The sequence below is a fragment of the Papilio machaon genome, chromosome 22 (assembly GCF_912999745.1).
Source record: "Papilio machaon chromosome 22, ilPapMach1.1, whole genome shotgun sequence".
NCBI classification, from domain to species: domain Eukaryota; kingdom Metazoa; phylum Arthropoda; class Insecta; order Lepidoptera; family Papilionidae; genus Papilio; species Papilio machaon.
The window spans coordinates 1,754,326-1,780,154 of NC_060007.1; the positions used below are offsets into that span (position 1 = coordinate 1,754,326).

The 25,829-nt window shown below is 34.8% G+C and overlaps 1 protein-coding gene across 1 annotated transcript; it reads left to right on the top strand.

The window, feature by feature from the left end:
- The first annotated feature begins 1,017 nt into the window (after positions 1 to 1,017).
- LOC106712549 lies at positions 1,018 to 25,128 on the top strand. The gene is made up of 2 exons (XM_045683556.1): positions 1,018 to 1,935; positions 24,998 to 25,128. Exons 1-2 carry the CDS (start codon positions 1,455 to 1,457, stop codon positions 25,051 to 25,053), a joined length of 537 nt encoding a protein of 178 aa, XP_045539512.1. The 5' UTR covers positions 1,018 to 1,454; the 3' UTR covers positions 25,054 to 25,128.
- Positions 25,129 to 25,829: the final 701 nt, after the last annotated feature.

Here is a 25,829-nt window from a genome sequence, read left to right on the forward strand (position 1 = left end):
GAATTTACCCCCTTCTTACGCATATCCTCTTTATCACAATCCATCCATACTTTCTATGGTCTTCCACTACCTTTATAGCCATTGTAATTAGACCTATAGTATTATATCTTTACTGAAATTATTTGAATTACAACAATTAGCTGTAATTTTAGTTGTTTCATCTTATATTAGCTAAATACATTTCAATTGTTAATACAGATGTTTTATTGATAAAAAATAAATCATGTTTATTGGCTAGATCAAATCAATAACGCTGAGTTAAATTGTTGCCAATGGCTGCGCATTGTCAGGAATTGATTCACCAATGATGTGAACAACATTTTTTTTAATTCTAGGCTTTATCAAATATAACGCGCCATTTTAGGGGTCATGTTTATCAATTAGATTACAAATTACCAACAAGTTTGACGAGTTTCGTAATAATAATAAAAGTTATGACAACTCTAAACGGTGACACTAAAGGTCGTAGCACACTTACACGACTCTGCTCCCACCCGGCAAAAAGAGTATAATTTAAATATGGGCTTTAAGTATTGCTCTTTAGATATATTTTACATTAGCATCATAAATTAGCAGACAGCTCGCTGTCAGCGAGCTTACCGCCGTCAGACTGCTCGGTAGTTGACGCCTCGCTGGCCGCACGTCGTAGATGAGCGACCGGTGCGGTGTCCGCGCGCTCACAGCAAGCAGTTGCCGCGCCGTCGGCGCTGTCGCCGCTCAGTCGGTCAGTATCTAAAGTCCAAGCGAGAGCGGTCGGCGGGTGGATAGCTGGCCGTCTGCTAGCTGTCGCCGCATGGACTGCTGGGTGCCTGCTAGCTGTCACCGCGTGGACTGTGAGCAGTCGTCTTAGTTTAGGGCGGTGTTGGGTGGGAGCGGTGTTGGAGCAGAGTCGTTTAAGTGTGCTACGACCTTAAGACCGATAAGACTATTGTAACAGCAAATGGTGCTTTTTGTAATAATAATTCTACAGTATTTCGTAACTTCACAGACCTAATTCATGAACCCAACAATAGATAGAATGGTGACGTCTGTATTCTATTTATGTCACTTGTGCCGTACAAACGACGTTTATGGTATGTCATTGAAAGGTAACAATTTCTGCGTCCCCTTTCGTAACTTCACCTGTATCCCGAGACGTATAAAAACGCGTCCTTGGCTTCATTGTTGATTTTTGCGCGCCAAGTGAGTGCCGAAATCGGCGCACGCGGCGATGCGCGGGAAACTAAGCGTCAGTCGTCCGTAGTTGCTAGTTGCGCGCGCACGCCACGCCGCGCCGTACCTTATAGGTTAGAATTGGCGGGGTTTCGCCGCCAGGTGCTATCGCCGCCCCCGCTCTAACGCAGTGCCGCTTCTCTCTCCCTCCGTACCTGCACAACAGCTGTTTTCTCTCGGGAGATTAGTCAGATGTTTCTCGCGAACCAGTCGTCGCTCACCTGACCTATTACACGGATACCATGGCAGCTGGAGGTCGTACACCGAAGCAGAGGAGGATTGAGATGTCTTCGGGGATGGGCCTACGCGACGTGAACTCCTCGAGGAGAAGGCGCGGGAGCTGCAAATGTTTATTCGGAGCGCCGGACAGGGACGAGACACTGCGCCTCATGGCGGAGCAGTATGCGCGGGAACGAAAGCGTTTCATTAGAAGATTCAACTTCGATGTCGAGACGGAGTGCGCGTACAAGGCTGCAAAATTGGATTCGCCTGTGAAGTTTATAGATGAGGATAAGGAGAGTCCGAGGACGGGTGCGGAGGCGTTGTCCTGCGTGGGAAACACGGAGCTGAGGATGTTGGGGTCGCCGTCGAGGCGTAGCGGCGGCAGTGCCGGCAGCTCGCCACGCTCGCCCCGCACGCCGCGCACCCCGCGCGCCCCACGCACGCCCCGTACGCCTCGCACCCCGCGCACGCCAGCCTCCAGGAGGCAGCTGCAGATGACAGGTTAGTACCAGATCCAATACCCTAATTCAATACAGATATTATTTTGTGAAAAATCATAATTTTATGCAATTGTTCTATTCCCACTTTGATATGGACTGTAGAACTGCAAATTCTTCTGATAAATTCATGAGCGATTTTATTTGGGAATAAGTAAGTTAGAAAATTCAATGATTTGATCTGTTCAGTGTTGAATGACCTAATGGATGACAGTATGGTCCAATCCAGGCGACATACAATCTTCACATCGAATCCACTCTGATAAGAAAATTAATAAAATAGCCACTAGTTTTTACTACCGATTTTAATATTAGGAGTAATTTAGTAAAAACATAGTGTCGTTAATCTTTGATAATTATGTAAAATATCAATAAAATTAAATTTGTTAAAATAAGCAAAACAGTAGTGTGAAAATATTCAACATCGTACTAAAAACAAGATCCTATTTAGATACATGCATTTCTTCACGCTTGACCTTTGATGAACTGAATATGGGATATAAAAATTCAAACGATTAACAAAAATATAATTATTTATAACCTTTACCAATTTACAATCAAGTATGCGGATATTTTACATTAAAATCAATAATTTGGATATTTAACCGAAGGATAATACTAATTAACCACCATCGGTTATTTTATCAAGCGTTGGTGGCTCAGGGATTAAGCACTTGACTTGAAATCTGCAGGTCTTGGGTTCGAATCCCGTCATGTACCAATGTGTTTTTCGATTTTCGATTTACATATGTACATTTATCCGACGTTCTTACGGTGAAGGAAAACATCTTGACACAACCCGCACATATCTGTGAATTCCCGGGAGAAAAAGACGGCGACACGGCTCGCCACCTGTTATGTTCCGTCTCCCGAAATGGCGAAGTCTATTACGGAAGTTCATTTGGCCACACGAAATGGAGGTACGTGATCTCTGCCTACCCCTATGGGTTACAAGCGTGAGTTGTTTCAATTATTTTAATCGAAAGGAAACCAATCAGCCATGTTTCAATATTTTAACCGAACATGAATCAATTGCGTTCGGATAACCGAAAGTTATCATACACGTTCGGATATTTTAATGAAAGATTCAGTATTACATTATCTGTACTAAAGCAGATATATAACAATAAGGGATTCATTAAATTAATTGAGTACAATGGCGGACAAGGATCGTTAAGATTATATTGGTAAACGGTTAACCGGCAAAGACACGTGCCCATTCGTTGTTATTAAATAGAAAAAAAACTTCTACAATTTAATTTCAACTATATCAAAAGATTTTTACTCGCCAGTGACATAAAAACAGTGCAAGATTAAAAAAAAGTTTATTAATTGCGTAAGAAATTTTCAGCACTACGAAAATAAAACAGAAAATGTGAATTTTTTGTTTGTATTTTGTTTTTAAACTGAATTTATTCAATGCATGATTTTATCTACCATTTGATTATTAGGGTTATATTATTTTTTTATAAGAATTTACTTCCATGTAAATAATATTAATAAAACGGAAAAGGACTTCCGAAATTTCCTATAAACTTTGATCGGATGTTTTGTATTCAGCCTATAACTTTTCAAAGTTCGATGGTGTTTAAGGTCATCGCCCGGTTACGTCATCTATGGTCCAACACCATCATATTTTTTGTTCCACCTCTAAGCCCGAGCTATCTCTTTTATAAACTTTGGTAGTAATTTAATAACTTTGTTTACGACCTTACACCATTGCAATAAGGAGTATTTTGTACTTAAATCGTGTGCATTTGTAATTTTGTACTGACTGTACTATGTTAAAGTAACCATGCATTTTTGTTTGTCAGGTTATTTTTTTATTTAGTACCTATTTACAATAAAATGTACTTTACATAGTACTACTGTATTATATAGCATTTGTAAGTAAAAGAGTTCTGTAGATATTGTAAAAAAAACTCCGAATAATACAAAATCGCGTTCAACTAAACGGCCGTGGAATAATTTAACTTTTAAGGTTTAATATAACAGTGCGATTTGGCAAGAATTCAGTCCTAAAAAAATTTAAAACTTCTATAGTAGGTACAGTGCGCAAAAAATACCAGATATTTTTTAATTAAGATCGGCTGAAATTCTAATGTTAAAACATGAAGGCGTAAATATATTTGATTTCTATTTAAAAATTCCTCGCAATATATTTAACTTGGTCACCCTACCGACGTTAGATGTTTATCGTAATAAAGCAAGGAGAAAAACAAAACAAAAAAGGGCCATGAATCATTGCCAGCATTAATACTGACATAACTGTTTCTTATGATAGAATATAGTAGAGTACATATACCCTGATTTATATTGATGTGAAGATACATAGTATATTTGAACTGTTTTGATACTTTTTTTTTTTTTAAAGTCAGGAAATGCGTTTACGCACGCCTACGCCGGGCTCGCCGGTCACAGAAGGTGGCCGGAATACCCACTAAAACCTGACTGCCCTCTAACGCATTATGGCGGGCGCCACGGGAACGCTTTAGCTTTCTTCCGTGGCCCCGCCTGTAACTGTTTTGATACTAGTTCGATACAATTTTAGTACGATCGTGAATTGTTTTGCATTTGCATTTTCTAGTTTTAGTAGGTTTTAGGATACAATGTACAGAGTTTGAATTTGGAACAAGGTAGAATTTACTGCAGTTTAACAGTGGTATACGTCAGCAACATCTGTTGTATGAATGGGACGTCTGGCCCGTTGCAATACCAGACCACTCAGAAGACAGGCGTCAAGTGGAAGCAATCCCGTGTAGTCTGATGAGTGTGGACGGAGGACTAATTTTAGTTCTCTTTCTCTTCTCACCCTTTTCTTCTAAGGAAATGATTAGAAGGGGAAAACGAGGATGGAGGAGGAGGCGCATGGGAAGGGCAAATATTCTCCTTATGTACGTCTTCTCCGTCGATTAAAGCATCGGAAATTGCGTATGTCTATTTGTAGTGGTCACTTCACCGATCTTTGACACCTTATAATTAAAAAAGTTTAACTGTGCGTATGACTTTAATATATTATTAATTTAATGTATTTAGTAAGGTTGGTGACCTTAATGGTATTTGATTTCTTATAAGTACATACAGCGTGACGGGTTTTGCAATTGTAACCAGTTTTATTTGATAGAAGCCAACTTAGATGTACCGAGTGACATGTTTAATATTAGATAGGTCGACGAACCTTGCAACTTATAAAAGGATATTAATTGGAGTTTTATAGCTGAATAATTTGCATTAGTGCATTTAGATTGTTATCTAGAATAATTTTATATTAGAAGACTTTGTAGCTTATTTGTATATTGCAATTTGAAACTATTTATTAAAAACTAGCTTTTTCCCGCGACTCCGTCCGCGCGGAATAAAAAAAAAAAGAAAACCGGGTAAAAATTATCCTATGTCCTATTCCTGGTTCTAAGCTACCTGCCCACCAATTTTCAGTCAAATCGATTCAGCCGTTCTTGAGTTATAAATGGTGTAACTAACACAACTTTCTTTTATATATATAGATATAGATAGATAAATGTTCAAACAATACATTAATTCCGTTTCATTTGACGTGCGGTGAGAAAAGTGTAATTTTTTCTTTAGCTTAAAAAAAACATTATTGAATATTTAAACTACTGGCTAGTTTATCTGCATAATCGTGGGATTTATTTTCACGGAGATTCATGTGTACGGTATGTTCTTGTACCGTTATTTTGGATGTGGAAACTATTGATACTAGCAGAACTGTACAATAGACACGTGTAATAAAAAACATGACCAATTTACAACTAGAAATTACTACTAATTGTTATCATACGTATCGTTTATCAGAATTCAAACATCGATTCAATAGTATCCTAAAATCGATTTTGTACAAATATTTATCGATGATATGATATCAAGTAACACGTAGGGTTGTCATCTTATAATAAAAAAATGAATACCAGTCACTTGTCCACACTTGACTCTTGAAGGAACAAAGAAACTGACAACGATAAGAACACAAAATAAAACTAGCAAAAACCTGTGTTTTAGGAGAACTCGCGGAGATAGATAGATATTTAATAGATGTTATACATATCCTAGTGTTTTTTTTTAGTTAAAACAGATCTATCTTCTATTTTTTCGATAGACAATATTTCTAGATGTCAGAAATTAATTGCCCAAATCTGAAAGGGTAATAGTTTTTTAGTAAAGTGTATCACAAAACTGTGAACATTGTGGGAGAGTATAGGTCTCTCTCCTACACCTGACCACATCTCGATACATACGACGGAAAAAGTTATATCTCTTTTGAAATCGTTTAAAAGATTTATATGGATCTCTTTTCTTGACAACACATCGATGCGAAGCATATCCCAAATATGAACCATTATACCCAAAGTGGTGGCATCCTTAGATACCTAATATACAGACAATATCAAACATTTATAGGAGCGGTCACTTGACCTGAATCACCTTACGAAACATTGTTGCTATGAACATGTTCCACTTTTTTTACGCATTTTTCAACACCAAAATAAACAAGACGTAATGTGCTATTTCAACATGACATACAAACCATGGTTTAGATAAGTATTAGTAGAAAAACTAACTGATTCCTGCGACTTTGTACTTTTACAGTATTTAATTTGCTTACCTTATCTGTTAGCAAATGAACATAAGAATAAAACGACGAAAAATGATTGCTAGTATACAAGGAAGTCAATTGAAATCGTCATAATTTCGTAATTTTTCAGTTTTATATTTAAACATACATTTTATCGGTTACTCAACATTTAAGTTACATACTTGAATTCTATTATTGTTGGCTATACTATGCCACGAAAGATTTATGTATGACGTCATCTAATAATGATGAACCTCAGTTCGGTGATGTCAACTATCCAAAAAGTTTGAGGTACCAAAGAGGTATGTTACGGTCACTGAATGACTCATAATAGGACGGGATCGAACCTGCAACCTGTACGACATAACAACGTATGATTCATAATGAGACTCATACTTAAATATGAACTTTAACATCAGTGAAGGAAGGTTTAAAATTATTGTATGAAATTTAATTACATCGTGTTTGTGTAACCCTTTACCCTGAGTTTCCACTCCCGAAACACCTGTATCAGACAACAGATTGATGTGTGTTTTTGTACATGTATTTTGACAATAAAAACTCTGTCACAACAAATAACATATCACATTTAACTAGTTATCAGTTTTGTTCAGCAAATACTATTTCCATGATACCGTCCGTCTGTAACTAACATTAATTACCAAAATAAAAATTAACATCATATGACAAACTAATATAACAACATACTATGTGTTGTTAAATTAGTTGGACAATACAATAAGAAATCGAATCATTCAATACGTAAGTTAGTCCGCCTCTGAGGGCAATGGCCGATGCCTTTTTCAAGACTCCCTGATACGTAGCTTCAGATGCGCCCCAAACAAATACCGACAAACAGACGGTTTCCTTGTATTGTTCTATTGTTCTCTTGTTACAAACCAAATGCTGGTACCAGGGTAACATCAATGTAGTGCACTCGACTTTAATCCAATCGTATTGTATAAATTCCCATTACTTACGTTATTCGCTTACAAGATTAAAAACTCATTCTTCTTTTTAAATTATTAATAACTATGTAATGTTAAATTACGTTTGTAACATATTCAAAGGCAATATGGCACACAACTGAAATTTTTAAAAAAGTATAACAGATTTATAAGTTACTAGCTTTCGCCAGCGACTCCGTTCGCGCGGAATTAAAAAAATCGTAATATGTAGACTATGAGTTCTTCCAGACTATGTTCTACAACTGTGCCAAATTTCATAAATATCCGTTGAGCCATTCCGAAGATACCTTCAAATAAACATCCATTCATCATCATCTAAACATTCGCATTTATTAGTATGATTAAAAAAAATAATGAAAATGGTGAAATTCCGGGTTACGATTATTTACTTCGGAGCTACCACAATCTATAAGCATAATCAGTTTGTTTGTGTTGGCTAGTTTATGTCACGTTAGTATTCAATACGCATGTCGGATTGTATGACATAGATTAGAGACAATTCGTATGAGGCCGACTCTCGGTGCTGTGGGAAATTCTTTATGCTACATAAATAGTTCTACAAATGCTAAACATATAGGTTGTTTTAAATATAGAAATAAACCATCTGTTAAATGCAAAATAAGAAAATGCATTAACCAGCTCCATATTGTGATGTCATAGATCTTAAAAAATAGGTAGGTTGAACAAAACAGGTATTTAAAAATTTTAATCAGAATCACCGAGTGAAGTAATAAGAAATTTGTATATGACTCAATTTATATCAACGAATGTACCCGAACACGAGTGTCTTATTGCAAAGATAGCGTGCGCAAAGAAGAATCTCAACATTAAGTTACATATTTGAACTTTATCATAGTTTTGGCTATACTATGCCATATCTAAATACTTTTGTAGAATATGACGTCATCTAATAATGATAGACGTCAGTTCTGTGATGTCAACTATCCAAAAAGTTTGAGGTACCAAAGAGGTATGCTGCGGTCACTGAATGACTTACAATGTGACGGAATTGAACCTGCAACCTGTGTGTCCAACCAACACTAGTGTCTGATTGCAAAGATTGCGATGCGATGATTAGTGTTGGGTTAACCGCTTCTTAAAAATCTGCAAAATAGTGCAGACATTAATGTCGGACATGTATTTCGTAGTCTAATCGTATCTTTACCAATTTTTTCAGTGTTTCGAGCGCTAGCGTAGTCCCAAGTTCGGTTAGCAACAAACGGCTTAGGAATCATTCACCCGGACAGTAATGTATTCCCATAGGCTCATAGGGCACGGTGCTCGTCACGGACCACGGTTCGTTCCGGATCTGTAACTGCGGCATTTTAATGCGTTATATTTAGTTCGACGCTACTTTGTTTTTGTTGGTATTCTTTGGGTATACGTATTTTCATGGTCCGTACCAGGATAAGACAAAAATTACGACGACTTACGGACAATTTTAAAAGCACTGAAATAGAATTTTTTCGACTTAGTACTATGAAATGTATAGTAGCCTAGAATTTCAGAGAACGTGTGAAGTAAAGACTGATATCTAATGTTATTGAATTTAAAGTAAACTTAAAAAAAATAGAACGATTTAGGACCTTCCGAAGAGAATTACAATACGGTCATAGTTTTTTTTCCAATTACACGGTGAAAATTATTTATATTCCTCCAAATCAGACATATTTCCGTGCGTCTGGCATTCCACGGATAACGGGACGTCTTTATTTATTCTAATTTTAAAGAGCTGATCATTGCCCGCGGGCAGATATTGAGCCAGAAATTCAACTAGTGATGTACTGATGATTTCGATGTTATTATCGACATTAATGTCCATCCATTTTTTATTTATATAATTTTTGACAAATTTTTATTTTTATGCATTCGATTCCTTCCACGATGAAATAAATATCTCGATAAAAGACCGGCCCGATTTATTTAGGTGAGAAATAATGCATACTAAAAATTACCTTATATACAGAAGAGAAGTAAGAGAGTAAAACTGTTGTATTAACTATTGTATGTAGGATAAACTTGTCTTTAAAAACATAAAAATTACAACACGTTAAACGTTCCTCTTCATTAAACCGACTTAGGATTTAAATATTTTTCGAGCACGTACTATAATATCGATAAAAACAACTCTAGTTCACGTGTCATCCAACGGTAATACATCACGAAACAGATTTATAAATTGCAGAACTTCCTTCTCACGCTACTCAGCGATTGTTTTTTCTTTAATTTGCATCCGAGAATCAGAGGCACAGGTAACTGAAGAAGTTTGAAGAATTTTTGAATTAGGTTTTGGATTTATATTTATTCAATAAATTGTAATGAAATAGAATATTAAGAATATTTTTTTTTTTATAAAAATACCTTATTTATTAACGACTTGATTAGTAGGAAGTTAATATTGTAACGATATAAACTGTATATTTTAGGCTCTTTTGTTCCTTGATTAATAAAATATCCGCCATTACCTCTTCTAAGATTGTCATATCAAAAAAAAAACCAACAAAACCTAACGTTACTAATCGCACAATACTTTTAACCATAGCTTTTGTAACCTGTATTTACGTTACTAAATTAATCATGCACACAGGTGTTGAGAAAAATAGGTTCAATGAACGCACGTGGCCTGATAAGAGTCGGTGCTTGTGAAGCCTTATCCGATAACAATACGTCGGCACACGCCCATAGAACTAACTTCGACCTAGTTATTGAAATAGAGAACATAAGGAACAAATAAAAAGTATTGAATGACTAAAGAAAAATCAAACTCTATATATCGTGGGAGACCATGCGGTAATACATTTGCAAAACCAACGAAAATCTAGTCAATGTCATGTTCAAAATGAAAGCGTAAATATTAGAAATAGCTGTCGCCCGCGAATCCGTTCGCGTGGAATTAAAAAAAAAACTTAATAAGTAACCTATGTGTGTGTACACTATCATCTACATCTATGCCAAATTTCATCAAGATCCGTTGAGCCGTTCTGTAGATACCTTCATCCATCCAAACATTCGCATTTATAAGATAAAGAATACAGGATACATTTTAAGTTGAAAATCTAAAATAAAATAAAAAATATATTCGGGATATTGTACTGTACTTCATTATACCTACAAAAATATTTTCCATTAAAAATATCAAATAGAGTAATGGCCGCCATGTCCGCCATTTTTCGGATATGACGTTTATTTATTTACAATTGGAATTGGATATTTCAACCCAAATTATGTTGTCTGTACGAATTGTAATGATAATCTGTGAAGCATTATTTATTGGTGGTGAATTCATTTAGTAAAATACGCCGTATTTATTTTGCAAGTAACTGTACACTTCCGATTATGAAAGTACAAATATTTATTGCAAAAAGAAAGGGCTTTAAGGAACGCCATTTCTTTTTGCTGATGCCATCTGTTGACCAAATTTGGTAGCTACAGGGAAGGTTTAGGTAATACTACTTCCTACTCGTATAAAGGCACATACATAATACATTAATTTCGGTAATTTTTTCGGTAATATTGGCGGTATGTGTTTTTAATGTCGATGCAATTGTAGGTTCACTTTGCCGAAACACGTATGCAAACAATTGTAATCGCGGCTTTTTATTTTATATTACAAGTTGGCAAACGAGCAAGCGGCCACATGAATTCGCCGAAATGGCGAAGCGACCGCTGCTCATAGACATTCGCAATTGTAGATGTGTTGCCTACCCTCAATCGACGAAAGAGGAGACGCACAAAAAGATAATATTTAACCTTCTTGTGCATCTCCTCCACAAATCCACCTTCCCTTCCCATCCTTTCCTTATAAGAAAAGGGTGGGAAGGGAAAGAGGACTAAAATTAGGCACCACACTCATCAGACGTAACGCGGAATAACTTCCACTTCACGCCTGTCTTCTGTGTGGTCGTGGTATTTCACCGGGCGAGCCGACCAATTCGTGCAACAGGTGTTGTTGTTGCTGGTGTCTACCACTGTCAACTTGTCAACAGGCTTTGTCAGGCTTTTTCAACGTTCTATTTGAGATATATTTTTGAAAACTCGTGGTAGCAGAAACTTGAGTGTGTAAATTCCAAATCTGTGACTCTGCTTACCCTTTGATTTAAAGGCGTGAAAGTTTCGTAATACATTACATAAACAAGACATTTCAATAACAAGTTATAATACATATGGTACAAATAAAGAAAATCAGGGACATTGTTTACCAACACGGCTCGTAATCCGAGTACCGTTAGCTCGGGTGAATAACCTCCGCGTATGGGATTGCCAAAAATGTCGCATACCGAATTCTAGTACGATTTATATTAACACATGTATGTACTTTATTCGAAACCTATAGACCGACAAGGATATCTGACCCGGTGAAAAATAAAACTAAATTTTGACAGCTCAATAGTGTCAATGTCATATAAGTGTCACAAGATCTTTTTCGTACCGTAGCTAGCATGTCATATTTTTTCCTTTTTCTAGTTTTACATGTTTTTTAACAGAATTAACATTGTTAAGCCTCTCCAATCGAATCCGATATCCTTGTTGGACTATAGATTCCAAACACAGGCTTGTAATGTCTAAAGTCCGATTAACGGTGAACGCCTGGTAATTTTCATACTCCGATGAATACGTAGGCGACAACTAGATAGAATCTATCTATATATAAAAGAAAGTCGTGTTAGTTACACTATTTATAACTCAAGAACGGCTGAATCGATTTGACTGAAAATTGGTGGGCAGGTAGCTTAGAACCAGGAAACGGACATAGGATAATTAGTTAGTTAGTATTCTATTTTTTATTCCGCGCGGACGGAGTCGCGGGTAAAAGCTAGTAAGTGATATAAATCTTACTAATATTATAAATGCAAATGTTTAGATGGATGGATGTTTGAACGTATATTCAAAACGGCTCAACGGATTTCGATGAAATTTATCAATATAGAACATAGTTTGGAAGAACACATAGGCTACATAATATATTTTTTATTAATTTCGCGTGGACGGAGTCGCGGGCGACAGCTAGTATAGAATAAGTACTAAAATTTATACATAACGAAATAAATGAGGAAAATTGCTAAGAACTTTTTCACCACATATTAGGTACATTCCAGTGACGTAATTGAGGACGCTCATGCGGCAATACCATTTCGAGGGCTCAGGTATTTCCTGATATGTTTACTGAAATCGAGACATCCCATACACTTTTTATATTACTGAACTTTTGTGACGGTACTCTTATGTACGAGGAATTTAATTTTTATTTTTTATCTCACAGACAAAAGTATAACGTTAAAGGACTTGTTATAAACAATTTGATTTTATCGTGAGTTTCCTCTACCGTAAAATATCTGCTAAAATATCGCTATTACTTTCATTATTTTTGAATCAAAAATAGTTAAAAGTTTTTTTAGAACATGTCCATGTTAAATGTTGGATAAATAAAAATAAACTAATTGACATAAAGTACCTACGTTCTCTCAAAATATATTTGCGTTTTACAGCTTACTTGGAGTTACGCAAACGACGACTTTATGTGACAACTAAGTTCCAAGTCGTTTCATTTAGGACTTACTTGGACATTTTAAAACAGGCCCTTAATCCAGTGTACGGAGTCATTTGTTTCATATCTCATATTCAGTTGCCTTGGGTTTTTTAATATAACTATTCGTTGTTTTACATTACCAATAATTCAATATTTTTGTATGAAAACATAAAAAAAACTCTCTTCGTTTTTTTATAAGAAAAAAGTACAATTCTCCATCCTTTTTCGGGCACCCAAAAAAAAAACATATTGTACGCCTTTAAAGTATTTATCAAAGACTCACAAATGTCTTATATTTCCAACCGAGACCAGCTTTAAATAAAATTAATTTGTACGGATTTTATAAAGTTTATTGGTTGCAGTTCAATAAGGTCGTTGACTCAAAGATATATTCAAATATAGCGTCATGAATCTGGCATAAGTCCTCATTAATTCCCGCGTAATTCATGATTTGTTAGCATACAAGTGGTCTTCTTGGAAGGGCTTCTTTACCATATGGTTAAACGATTTCGCGGAATCTATTGGCAAAGGGTTCGAGACGAATTATTTACGGAGTCACAAATCGGACAAAAGCACAGAACGATCATCTATCTATAGTTTATTCTATTGATTTAAAATTACTTTCACGATGAAAGGTAAATTTTTCAGAGACCAAATAAATTGGCAGTAATTAGTAATTCTACTAATTATGTAGTAATTCTGCTAACATTAGTGTCTTAAAGCATTTACGATTACAATCACCGTGGCTTGATTTTTATATATTATTACTATAGCTTAAAATTTCCGTTTCGTTGCAGTCATTCCATGAATCTCGGTCATTAGTAAAGTTCCGAGGAATGCCGGCAATTGCATGAGTAATTATCGGTAATAAAGGAAAGTACACTCGGCCTGCATTCCCAAAACGTACCGGATGTTCACACGCTAAGTAGATACCGCACGTTGTTTTATAAAAGTAAAAAAAAATCACAACTCAAATGTGACCCCTGCCAAATAATGTGTACCTAAATTTTAACCTAATATGACTTCAAATGTATCATTATTTCTTGTCAAATTTCGAATAGTTTGAAATTGTTATTTTCTTCTGTCTGTTTTCTGTTTTATTAACTTCCACGGTCGCGCTTAAAAAAAATTGTCAATTGTATTTTTGGCGCGAACTATGAAAGTGTAGTTGTAGGCTAACTATTTCCTTATCTTATTATGGTCGTGATATATGTTATATACCAAAAACAAAACTCTTTATGTTATGTCAAATTATAATTAATATTCCAGATTAACATACTATTAAAAATTATTAAAAAAAAAAACTATTAAAAACTCGACTTGTCTTTTCTGGTTGAATTTCTGTAAATCATTTTATAATCTTTGATAGATCTTAATCTTTGATCAGCATAGAGTATACAAGGTGAATTTCTTATTTAAATAAATATTTATAATGTAACTTGTTAACTATTGAGTTCAAATTGATAGCATCTAGCGAACAGAAAACGGCAGTTGAATGGTAAGACTAGTCGTAGTTTATTACAACAGGTGCTAAATTGATTTTCATGAGAGTATCGTTTTAATCGATTTTTTGGATTGCCATTCGATTAAAGGTTAGTAGCTGGGCTGCCAATTAAGATAAAAATGTTGTGGATATAATTTTATTTTAATAATACTAACGGTAAACGACACGAACCCATTAGTTTTCTCTGCTTCTACATTTTAAATTAAATAATCAAATATTTCCCTTTTACAATATTCATTAGAAATAGCTATTTATAATTTTTAAATTTTATTAAACAATAAATAAATACAAATACTCGATTATTAGTAAAATTTACATAATGAGTATTGCTGCTTGCATTTTATGAGATATACAAAATATAAGAAAGTTGCATGAATTTGGTGTTTTCATGCATAAAATTACGCAGAGCAATAAACTCGACGCGTAAACAAATGTATTCGGTAAACCACATCTCATCCATTGTCGTGTCGGGAGTATAAAAAAACAGGTAAATTGTAAAATATTCTTACATTGTAAGCCCCGCGTAAGTCAGGTAGCGGGCCGGCCGACTCAATAAATACGTTCATATATTCTCCGCGCCTGTTTTTGTGCAGCTGTTTTTTTATTCTGTGTCAGACACCGGGGTGTGCGGTGTAGGGTGGCCTTAATATTTAGTGGAAAGTCCTATTTTAACATAATATGTAGGGTCCGTAAATTAACACAACTAATAAAACTGTCCCAATAGTTGTAGAGTCCGCAAAATCATCTGCTGCTGCAGTAATAAATAAATAAAATAGCTTTATTGTATTTAATCTATGGGCAGTGGTCTGGTGTCCAAATTAGAGTGGTACCTTATTTGATGGATCGCCAGGTTTCGCTCGCCCGGTATAATAAATATTCTGCGAAAGTATTTCTGCGTTTTTCTGATAAATTCCGGAGACCATATACTAGTTTTATCGCTTTTCTTATAAGAAGGATTCTCATGAGTGCGTCAGCATTAATTTTTTACAAATAATTTTTTGCGTTTTCAAAGAAAATAAAAAATGCGACATTTTTTTCAGGAGTGCTTCGAAACTGAAAGCATACTAGTGAAGTTTTTATACATTTATAGACATGTCCGATAATAATGTACAAAAGTATAGTCACCCTAAAACAGAAACCAGTTTTTGTCCAGCACTATCACCATCTCTGTCTAACCAAGTTAGATACTCTGTTATTTTAAATTAACTTTTGAGAGGATCAAGCAATTGTTTTGTTTCGGTATAACCTTGTTAAAATGTATATGTTTTTTAATAAGTACCCGTGTACAAGGTTTGCTGTTGTCCTTTATTTGGCAGGATAGCCGAGGCAATGACTTGCTTTCATGTTATTGACATTAGCATAATGCATTTGAAAACTCACTAAGCGACTTGCTTATACATAGAACTGGTACTAAATCACGGATAGAATAGTCCATTACAGTGATGGCAAACCTTTATGTATTAACGTGCCATTTTTCTAAAGAAATATTTAATTAAGTCATAGACCTGGCATTCAGTCACTGTAACTGTGATTATTGGGAACATTTCTTAGTGTATCACTCTCGTTTGCTCCTCATAATACTTTTTTTTTCATAGTGCATAATTAATTTTGTGCTCAGTGATTTGAGCACAATATTGTATCGCGTGCCATTGGTTTGCTATCCCAGTTTTTTTTTACCGTTTGTAATATTGTTTTTGTTACGTAGATTACGTTTTACTATATTGCATTTTAAGAATTTAAATAACACTTCGTACTATGGGTTTCTGAAACCAAAATCCTCGTTTAAAACATAATGTTATCTATGTTTTGTAAAAGATATGTATATTCAAAGGAAGTATACCAAAAAAACTTTTTACTTGCGTTTTTAACGAAGTAAATGTTCAAATATGTCAGAATCAATAGATGAGTGAATTCTAGAATATTTTACTAAGAATATGTAATATTAAAAATCAAGTATAAAGAAATAAACTTGTGACCCTAAATCTTTTGAGTTTACCATTTTGTAGTTTCTACATAAATACACCTACCTTTATCAGATGCAACCCGTAGCTGATAAGATCAAAGGATTCGAAGGTTACGCTCCCGTGTTACACTGACAGTCGCTACAAATCTTTTATTTATGTAAATATAATACTTAAATGTCTAATAAAAATAAGAATTAAAAAAAAAACTAAGAAACAAGTTTAGAGTAAAATCACTGAAAGATAAGACGTCACAACGTTTTATTTTGGAAATGTTTAGACAATTGAAATAATTTTGAAAGTTAGCGAACATTCATCATCATCAGCTCACTATACGTCCCCACCGAGGGGCTCGGAGCCTACCCCGATTTAGGGGTGACTAGGCCATAGTCAACCACGCTATATATATATAGCACATATATCATTAAATTTCTTCTCAGATATGTGCAGGTTGCATCACGATGTTTTCCTTCACCGTAAGAACGTCGGATAAATGTACATATGTAAATCCAAAATTTCAATTTTCGATTTACATATGTATGTGTTGTGTATGTGATATATGTGAAGTCAACCAACCCGCACTTGGCCAGCGTGGCTGACTATGGCCTAGTCACCCCTAAATTGGGGTAGGCTCCGAGCCCCTCGGAGGGGACGTATAGTGAGCTGATGATGATGATGATGATGATGAAAATTGAAAAACACGGCGGGATTCGAACCCAGGACCTGCAGATTGCAAGTCAAGTGCTTAACCCCTGAGCCACCGAAGCTCTTACGAATATTAGGTCCTTACATATGAAATTGGCGTTTTGTATGGGAGGAACAAAAAGTCGAATATTTTTTAATATAATATATTTAATTAATCAAAGTATGAACCATTATTTTCTATGCACTTTTGCCATCTCATAGGTAGTTCATTGATCCCTTTACTAAAAAAACCAGTCGGACGGGAATCAATAAAATCTTTGAAGGCGATTTGGACTGCCCCATCGGAGTTGAATTTTTTCCCTTGCAAGAAGTTATCCAAATTTCGAAAAAAATGGTAATCTGTTGGAGCAAGGTCCGGGGAGTACGGAGGATGTCTTAGACTTTCCAATTGAAGCTCTTCTAATTTAGTAGCCGTCTGTTGCGCAGTGTGTGGTCTAGCGTTGTCGTGAAGCAGCAGTGGCGTGAAGCGATTGATCAGCCTAGGTTGTTTAGCCGCTAGCTTTTCCATCATGGTTTGTAATTGCTGACAATAGACATCAGCCGTAATAGTCTGGCCAGATTTGAGAACACTGTAATGAACAATACCGGCACTAGTCCACCAAACGCTTACAAGTAACTTTTTTGGGGTTAATTTTCGCTTGGGGCAGGATTTGGCTGGCTGGCCAGGATCCAACCATTGCGCTGAGCGCTTCCGATTATCGTAAAGAACCCATTTTTCATCACAGGTAATGATTCGGTTTAAAATACCTTCATTATTGTGCCGGTTTAGTAATGTAACGCAACAGTCGACGCGCGTTTACCGGTTTGCTTCAGTCAATTCGTGGGGTACCCACCTTTCAAGCTTTTTAATCTTCCCAATTTGCTTCAAGTGAATTAAAACAGTTTTATCACTAACATCGCAGCCTGCAGCTAACTCGGACGTGGTTTGCGATGGATCCGCTTCCACAATAGCCTTCAACTCTTCATTATCAACTTGAGTCTCAGGCCGTCCACGGGGCTTGTTCTGCAGATCGAAATTTCCAGAACGAAAACGTTGGAACCAAAAACGAACTGTGTTTTCTTTTGCAACACGACCGCCATACACATCATTCACCCTTCGAGTCGTTTCCGCAGCACTAGTGCCACGGCGGAACTCGTACTCGTATATAATGCGATATTTTAAGTTTTCCATTTTGTAAAATGAGTGACGCAAACAGAAAAAAACAGAAGAAAAAAAACAAATGAATGACGGTCATCGAACCACAAATACATGAGTCTATAGCTGTACAAATTTGAATTTGGAATTCCTTACCAAAGAGGAGAAATTCGTGATTAAAGTGGCCAGTACGAAAAACGCCAATTTCATATGTAAGGACCTAATATTAACGATAAATAAATACAAGAAGAGACAAAACAACTAGAATGTAATCTATCTCTAATCAAATTTAGTCGTACGTAAAAAAAATCTAAAACAATTTTACGAATGGTTAAATTGTAAAAGGACACAATTTTCATTTTGCACAGATTAAAAACCAACATAATCTCATGTATTGTAATACAATAATAGTGCACAAGCTTTCAACAGCTTTTACTTTGTGAAGCCGACATTTTTTTTTTTTAGCCTTTAGCCTTTTTGTTTTTTTTAGGCGCAACATGTCCCCCTCTCCTTCTCCCTTGGCATGGTCGCTAGAGCCTTTATTATCCTTTATTAATATATTAAAAACTTTTAAAACCACTAGTACATTTGATTATGTAATTTTATATTACGACCATTCTTGGTCACATTACATCAATAGTATAGTTTATGGACTTTAATGCAATAATGTATGTTTAGTTTCATGTTGTTTTGTTTTCTATTAATATTTCAGAATTTTTTACATTAGTGATTATAAATCTATGAAACTTCGCTTGGAAATTTGTTTTCCAAGTTAAAATCACGTTTTGACTATCTTTGTTTAGACTATGTTTAGATCCTTGTCAGTAATATTCATCTAAACCAGAGATTCCCAAACTTTTTTCTCGTAGACAGTTTAATACTTCTTCAACTTGTGAACTCTCCCGCCATTGGACACCCCCACCGAGTTCTCTGTGGATTGTAGGGAGTAACTTTGAGGATCACTGGTTTAACCAGCATCTCTCCTACACCGTGAATAATAATAATCTCGAACGAAAGGTTCTCAGAGCAGCGTGATAATTGTCGTGAGGATAATTTCACGCCCCAATAGATAAACATAAGCTAGACTAATGTTATATGCAGTATAAATTGTCTACACGGTCAATTTAAACAAGAACACGAATAAATAAGACTACATTTTTTTACTCAATGAACGTAGAATATAATTTCTGATTCGATATAGATTGGAATTCCAAATTCAAAATAACACAAAAGTCTAACCGTGGGTTTCTGAGACCAAATTCTCTGTATAAACAGATTTTGACTTCAAAAACTCACGGTAAATAACCAAAATATGTCATGTCATGTCAATCAATAATCTTAATATATATAAATCTCGTGTCACAATGTTTGTCCTCAATGGACTCCTAAACCACTTAACCGATTATAACAAAATTCGCACACCGTGTGCAGTTCGATCCAACTTGAGAGATAGGATAGTTTAAATCTCAAATTATAGTCGCAATTTTAATTTATTGCTAATTATTTGTCTGTTATTATTTGACAGTCACAATTATCTGTTAACTCCAAATTATTCTAACAGATGTCGATACCTTTCGACTGGGTTGAGTAAGTAATCAATAGATGGCGCTGCTATGGTAAATCTACGAACGTGTCATATAAGCTTATTAACTGCGCGCGGACGGAGTCGCGGGCGACAGCTAGTCAATCTATATATATAAAAGAAAGTCGTGTTAGTTATATTATTTATAACTCAAGAACGGCTGAATCGATTTGACTGAAAATTGGTGGGCAGGTAGCTTAGAACCAGGAAACGGACATAGGATAATTTTTTACCCCGTTTTCTATTTTTTATTCCGCGCGGACGGAGTCGCGGACGATAGTTAGTAATTATATATTATAAATGCGAATGTTTAGATGGATGGATGGACGGATGTTTGAATGTAACTTCGGAACTGCTCAGCGGATCTTGATGAAATTTGACATAGATGTAGAACATAGTCTGGAAGAACACATAGGCTACTTATTACGTTTTTTAATTCCGCGAGGGCGAAGTCGCCAGCGAGAGCTAGGTATTTCATAAAAATATACTTCATGAACATAACATTTTTTCGTTTTATTTTACATATTTTTAGATTTTAAACCTCCATTCTCTTAGTATCATACCAGAAGTAAATCGCTATTTATTCAGTCCTCTATTTACGCACAAGTAAACATGTAAAAAATTCACTGACTTTATATACGCAATTATATTATACAGCCAAGTCAATAACATCGTAAAACTAATACCTTTTTTTGGTAATACTTCCCAAAATTTAGTATTCAAATGTTGAGAACACGTAAAAACTTTTATGCGACCTCAGACGGTCATAAATATCAATTTACAGCACAAAGTCGAAAAAAGCTATACTATATCTGAAGCCTTAAAAAGTTACTGTATATTTAACAAAATTACGTATTTCTTTTTGTATTGAGTACTTAAATATCGATTAATTTTATGAGGGTAGTCAGTAAATTACGTTAGAATCTTTTGATTATCAGTATACGTGCATCGGTGGCTCAGGGGTTAAGCACTTGACTTGCAATCTGCAGGTCCTGGGTTCGAATCCCGCCATGTACCTGTGTTTTACAATTTTTGATTTAAATACAGTAAAGTCCGTTTGTAATGACATCGAAAGGGATTGACATATTGTCATAATAAGCGGACGTCATACAAAGCGTTTTGTGAAATGAAAAACCTTTTTTATGTAAATATGAATGTACTTAAGTAGTTTAATACATAAACATAGTAATTACATACATATTAAATCAAAATCAAAATTGCACGTAATCAGCACATTATAACACATACAAGTGTATTTTTATTGTAAGTAATCTGTAATTTTTGTCTGCTTTTGTTTTTTCATTTTATTGTATAAACAATCTCTAATGCTATTGTGTATAGAAGACATAGCTATTAGTCTAAGAGCCCGTGAACCCCAGACCTTCGTTATTTTATAAAAGCTGAAAGTTTGTCAGCGCATGCTCCCAACACAGGTAAGAACGATGGACTATTATGAAGTTTGGGTTACCGTGGCTTTGGCAGGTAAACGGTACTAAAGGTGTGTAAAATACCGATCTAAATTCGTCAAATTATAAAGTGTGATTTTTTGGTATTACCTTCAGAATATTATTAAAAATCACGTTATTGATTGCCAGACACTTAACATCGTGGCAACCCCTTGCCAGACACCCCTAATGTTCATGAAATTATAATTCTACTTATGTTATAGTATAAAAGCTGATTTTTATATATAATACTTAGGTAATAATTAGATGATGTTTCCTCATCAGCCAGACATTTTTGATAGTTCCAACCCCTTGCCAGACAATGATGTAGGGTCGCTGTAGGAGCGAGCGCGAGACAGTATATGTATGGTGGGTGCGAGTGAGATGGCGAGATAGGTCTATCGCGATCCCTCAATAACAGATTATAAAAAAAAAACCAAATAAATAATACTCAAAAATTTAATTAAAAATATATTAATAACATTACAAGTTATTATAGAGCAAGAGCCCGTGAACCCCAGACCTTTATTATTAGTAGTAGTAAAAGTAGTACCCATTTCAATGGAATTCTCTGCATATATTCTCTCCAATGAATCAGTATATAATTCATGTAAATGGAATTATATATATATATACTGATGATAGCGGCCATTGTTGATAATATCTTCTTCTATGATGCTACAAATTTCATTGAAAGATTCTTGGTGGTACTCTCGATAATGATGCCAATCACTTTTAACAGATATTTTCGCCAATGAAGATATTTTATTATTAAACTGAATCCTACAGTCAGTGTGATAGTATATTTTCGGATTTGCAATACTTTCCAATCTACTTAACAACTCATTATACTCTTTTTGATTTTCAATGCTAGACATTATACGAGACTGAAATTGGTTTTTATCACCTTCATGGAGTGGAAGCATTTTTGATCTCACTTGTCTCTTTTTTTATTGCAAAATAAACAAATTTTTTTACTTATATCAACACTGGTATCACTTGAATCGAACTATTTACTTCTGTGGTTGCATTAGCATTTTCACTCACTTCTTCAAGTCCGCGAATGTCCACAGCTGCCTGGGAAGGTTGAAGTTCTGTTGATTGAGAAGCTGAAGGTGGGTGTGATACAGTTAACTCAGACAAATGCGATGAACCTGGTATTGAATCGTCTGTTGATATATTTACGTCTTTAGATGGCTCTTTTTCTTGCTCTGTTTCAACAGTCTTTTTAGAATTTTTAGGTTCTGGGGTAAAATATTTTTTCATCAGTCATAAGTCATTAGTCATTTTAATCAGTATAAGTAAAAAAATTTGTTTATTTTGCAATAAAAAAAAGAGACAAGTGAGATCAAAAATGCTTCCACTCCATGAAGGTGATAAAAACCAATTTCAGTCTCGTATAATGTCTAGCATTGAAAATCAAAAAGAGTATAATGAGTTGTTAAGTAGATTGGAAAGTATTGCAAATCCGAAAATATACTATCACACTGACTGTAGGATTCAGTTTAATAATAAAATATCTTCATTGGCGAAAATATCTGTTAAAAGTGATTGGCATCATTATCGAGAGTACCACCAAGAATCTTTCAATGAAATTTGTAGCATCATAGAAGATATTATCAACAATGGCCGCTGTCATCAGTATATATATATAATTCCATTTACATGAATTATATACTGATTCATTGGAGAGAATATATGCAGAGAATTCCATTGAAATGGATACTACTGTTAGATATTTGATGCAAAAGTATTTTAAAAGAAATAAACTAACAGCGAAATAGTGAATTTAACTCTACTTCTAAATAATCCTCGCAATAGTATAAATTCAAACCGAACGTAAGTAAACAAAAATGTAACAAGAATGTCAGACGTTCCGCAATGACGGATGGAGAGAGACTGCCTCGAGCAGCAGCGCACGCTTCCTTATAAAACCTTTTGTGAGACTACCCTCAACAGTCTGTTAGATATTTGACATGTCTAGTGCTGCGCCGATACACCGGCACAGTGTTGATTTTTGTCTCTAACACTACTTTTATACTACTAATAATGAAGGTCTGGGGTTCACGGGCTCTTGCTCTATAATAACTTGTAATGTTATTAATATATTTTTAATTAAATTTTTGAGTATTATTTATTTGGTTTTTGTTTTACAATCTGTTATTGAGGGATCGCGATAGACCTATCTCGCCATCTCACTCGCACCCACCATACATATACTGTCTCGCGCTCGCTCCTACAGCGACCCTACATCATTGTCTGGCAAGGGGTTGGAACTATCAAAAATGTCTGGTTGATGAGGAAACATCATCTAATTATTACCTAAGTATTATATATAAAAATCAGCTTTTATACTATAACATAAGTAGAATTATAATTTCATGAACATTAGGGGTGTCTGGCAAGGGGTTGCCACGATGTTAAGTGTCTGGCAATCAATAACGTGATTTTTAATAATATTCTGAAGGTAATACCAAAAAATCACACTTTATAATTTGACGAATTTAGATCGGTATTTTACACACCTTTAGTACCGTTTACCTGCCAAAGCCACGGTAACCCAAACTTCATAATAGTCCATCGTTCTTACCTGTGTTGGGAGCATGCGCTGACAAACTTTCAGCTTTTATAAAATAACGAAGGTCTGGGGTTCACGGGCTCTTGCTCTATATGGCCAAATTATCATTTTCAATATTGCCACTGAGATTCAAAACAAAAACGAGCCATGTGCCGAACGTCGTCGGGAATCAACGAACATTACCGAAGGTGTACAGAATCATGTCGGTCATTATAACCGGACATAATTTATTAAAAATGGGTCATAATAAGCGACATGTCACTGTAAGGGAAGTCATTATATCCGACTATTTATAAAGAATTTCATATGAAAACCAAACTTCGTAGTATAGTTACGTCATAATAACCGGTTGGTCAATATAGGCGGAGACATAATAAACGGATTCTACTGTATGTACATTTATCCAACGTTCTTACGGTGAAGGAAAACATCGTGATGCAACCTGCACATATTTGAGAAGAAATTCAATGATATGTGTGAAGTCAACCAACCGGCACTTGGCCAGCGTGGTTGACTATGTCCTAGTCACCCCTAACTTAGGGTAGGCTCCGAGCCCCTCAGTGGGGACGTATAGTGAGCTGATGATACGTGCATACTAAATGTATATTGCATTTTATTGAAACTATAGGAAGAAAACCTAATTTAACTTAAAACTTATTTTTGTACCATATATTTAAAACTACCTTTATGTGAAACTTAGTAGTTACCTGCGACTTCGTCTCTCGAAAAATCTCGTAATATAGCCTATGTCACCCGGGGATAGTGTAGCTTGTTAGTTAAAGTATTTTTCAAATCAGTCCAGTAGTTTCGGAGCCTATTATATTGCGTATGATAGATGTGCAAATGTTTTTTACATTTGTAAATAATTTTTGTATACTTAATGTTACAAATATGATTCTTACCATGGATTTTACCTGTCTATGCCACACACATTTTAAAACAGACTAAAAATGTTTTTGTAAATGTATTCCAACAGTGGAAACGCTGGATGAAAAAACAGTATAAAAATATATTTCAGTTATTAATGAATTTTATATTTTTATTAACAGCGTTTTTCTTTTTTTTTTCAGATTACTGGACATTAAGAAAACACACCGAATCCGGATCTAGTGATAAAGAAAACTAGCACTAGGCCAATATTACTAGAATTAATCAAATGCCAATCAAAAATCGCATGTTTCTAAATTATTAAAGAGAACCAATTTTATTAAATATTTAATTTAATAACGTAGTACGTATTTAAAATTAGTTAATCATGTGTGTACGCTTAGTTAATATAATAATAATATGTAAACAATTAATCAAATTAATAATAGCAATCAATTATAATGGCGGGTAAGTTCTGATTACCGTGGGATTCCACTGGCAAAATATCTGTACTAAAATCTTGATATCTCCATTTTTTTAAAGAAAAAAAGGACAATAATATTTGTACAAGATTCAACAGTCAAAATCCCACAATAAGCTTAAATTAATTTACTCAAATCAATAAAAGACAAAATAAAATAAACAAAATGATATTTAAAAAGCGCAGGAAAATACACACATAGTACAAAGAACAAAATAACAGATAATTATTCCTTTATTTTTCTATTTGAAGAAATAAATTTAAGTTTATTTATAATATATCTAAAGTACATTGTTGACCACCTAATAAATCCCACCTAAAATAACCTACAAACATCTATAGAGCCATAACAATAATAATAAGTTGGCATAAACAAAACATTTTCATAAAAATAAAATCATCAATTGGAAATTAAATGTATATTATTTTTAAATTAGATCAAAAATAATATTTACATTTGCTATTCCTTTGTTGATTTAAAAGTTAATATAATGTATTATTTTGTGAGTATTCCGAAAGTGGGAACTTCATTCTAAGAATTGAAATTACTATTT

What these genes read in the sequence shown, in the direction of transcription:
- LOC106712549 (XM_045683556.1), top strand. Translation starts at nt 1,455, where the DNA reads ATGGCAGCTGGAGGTCGTACACCGAAGCAGAGGAGGATTGAGATGTCT. An exon ending in GAGGCAGCTGCAGATGACAG is followed by an intron (nt 1,936 to 24,997) that starts GTTAGTACCAGA and finishes TTTTTTTTTCAG; the next exon opens with ATTACTGGACATTAAGAAAA.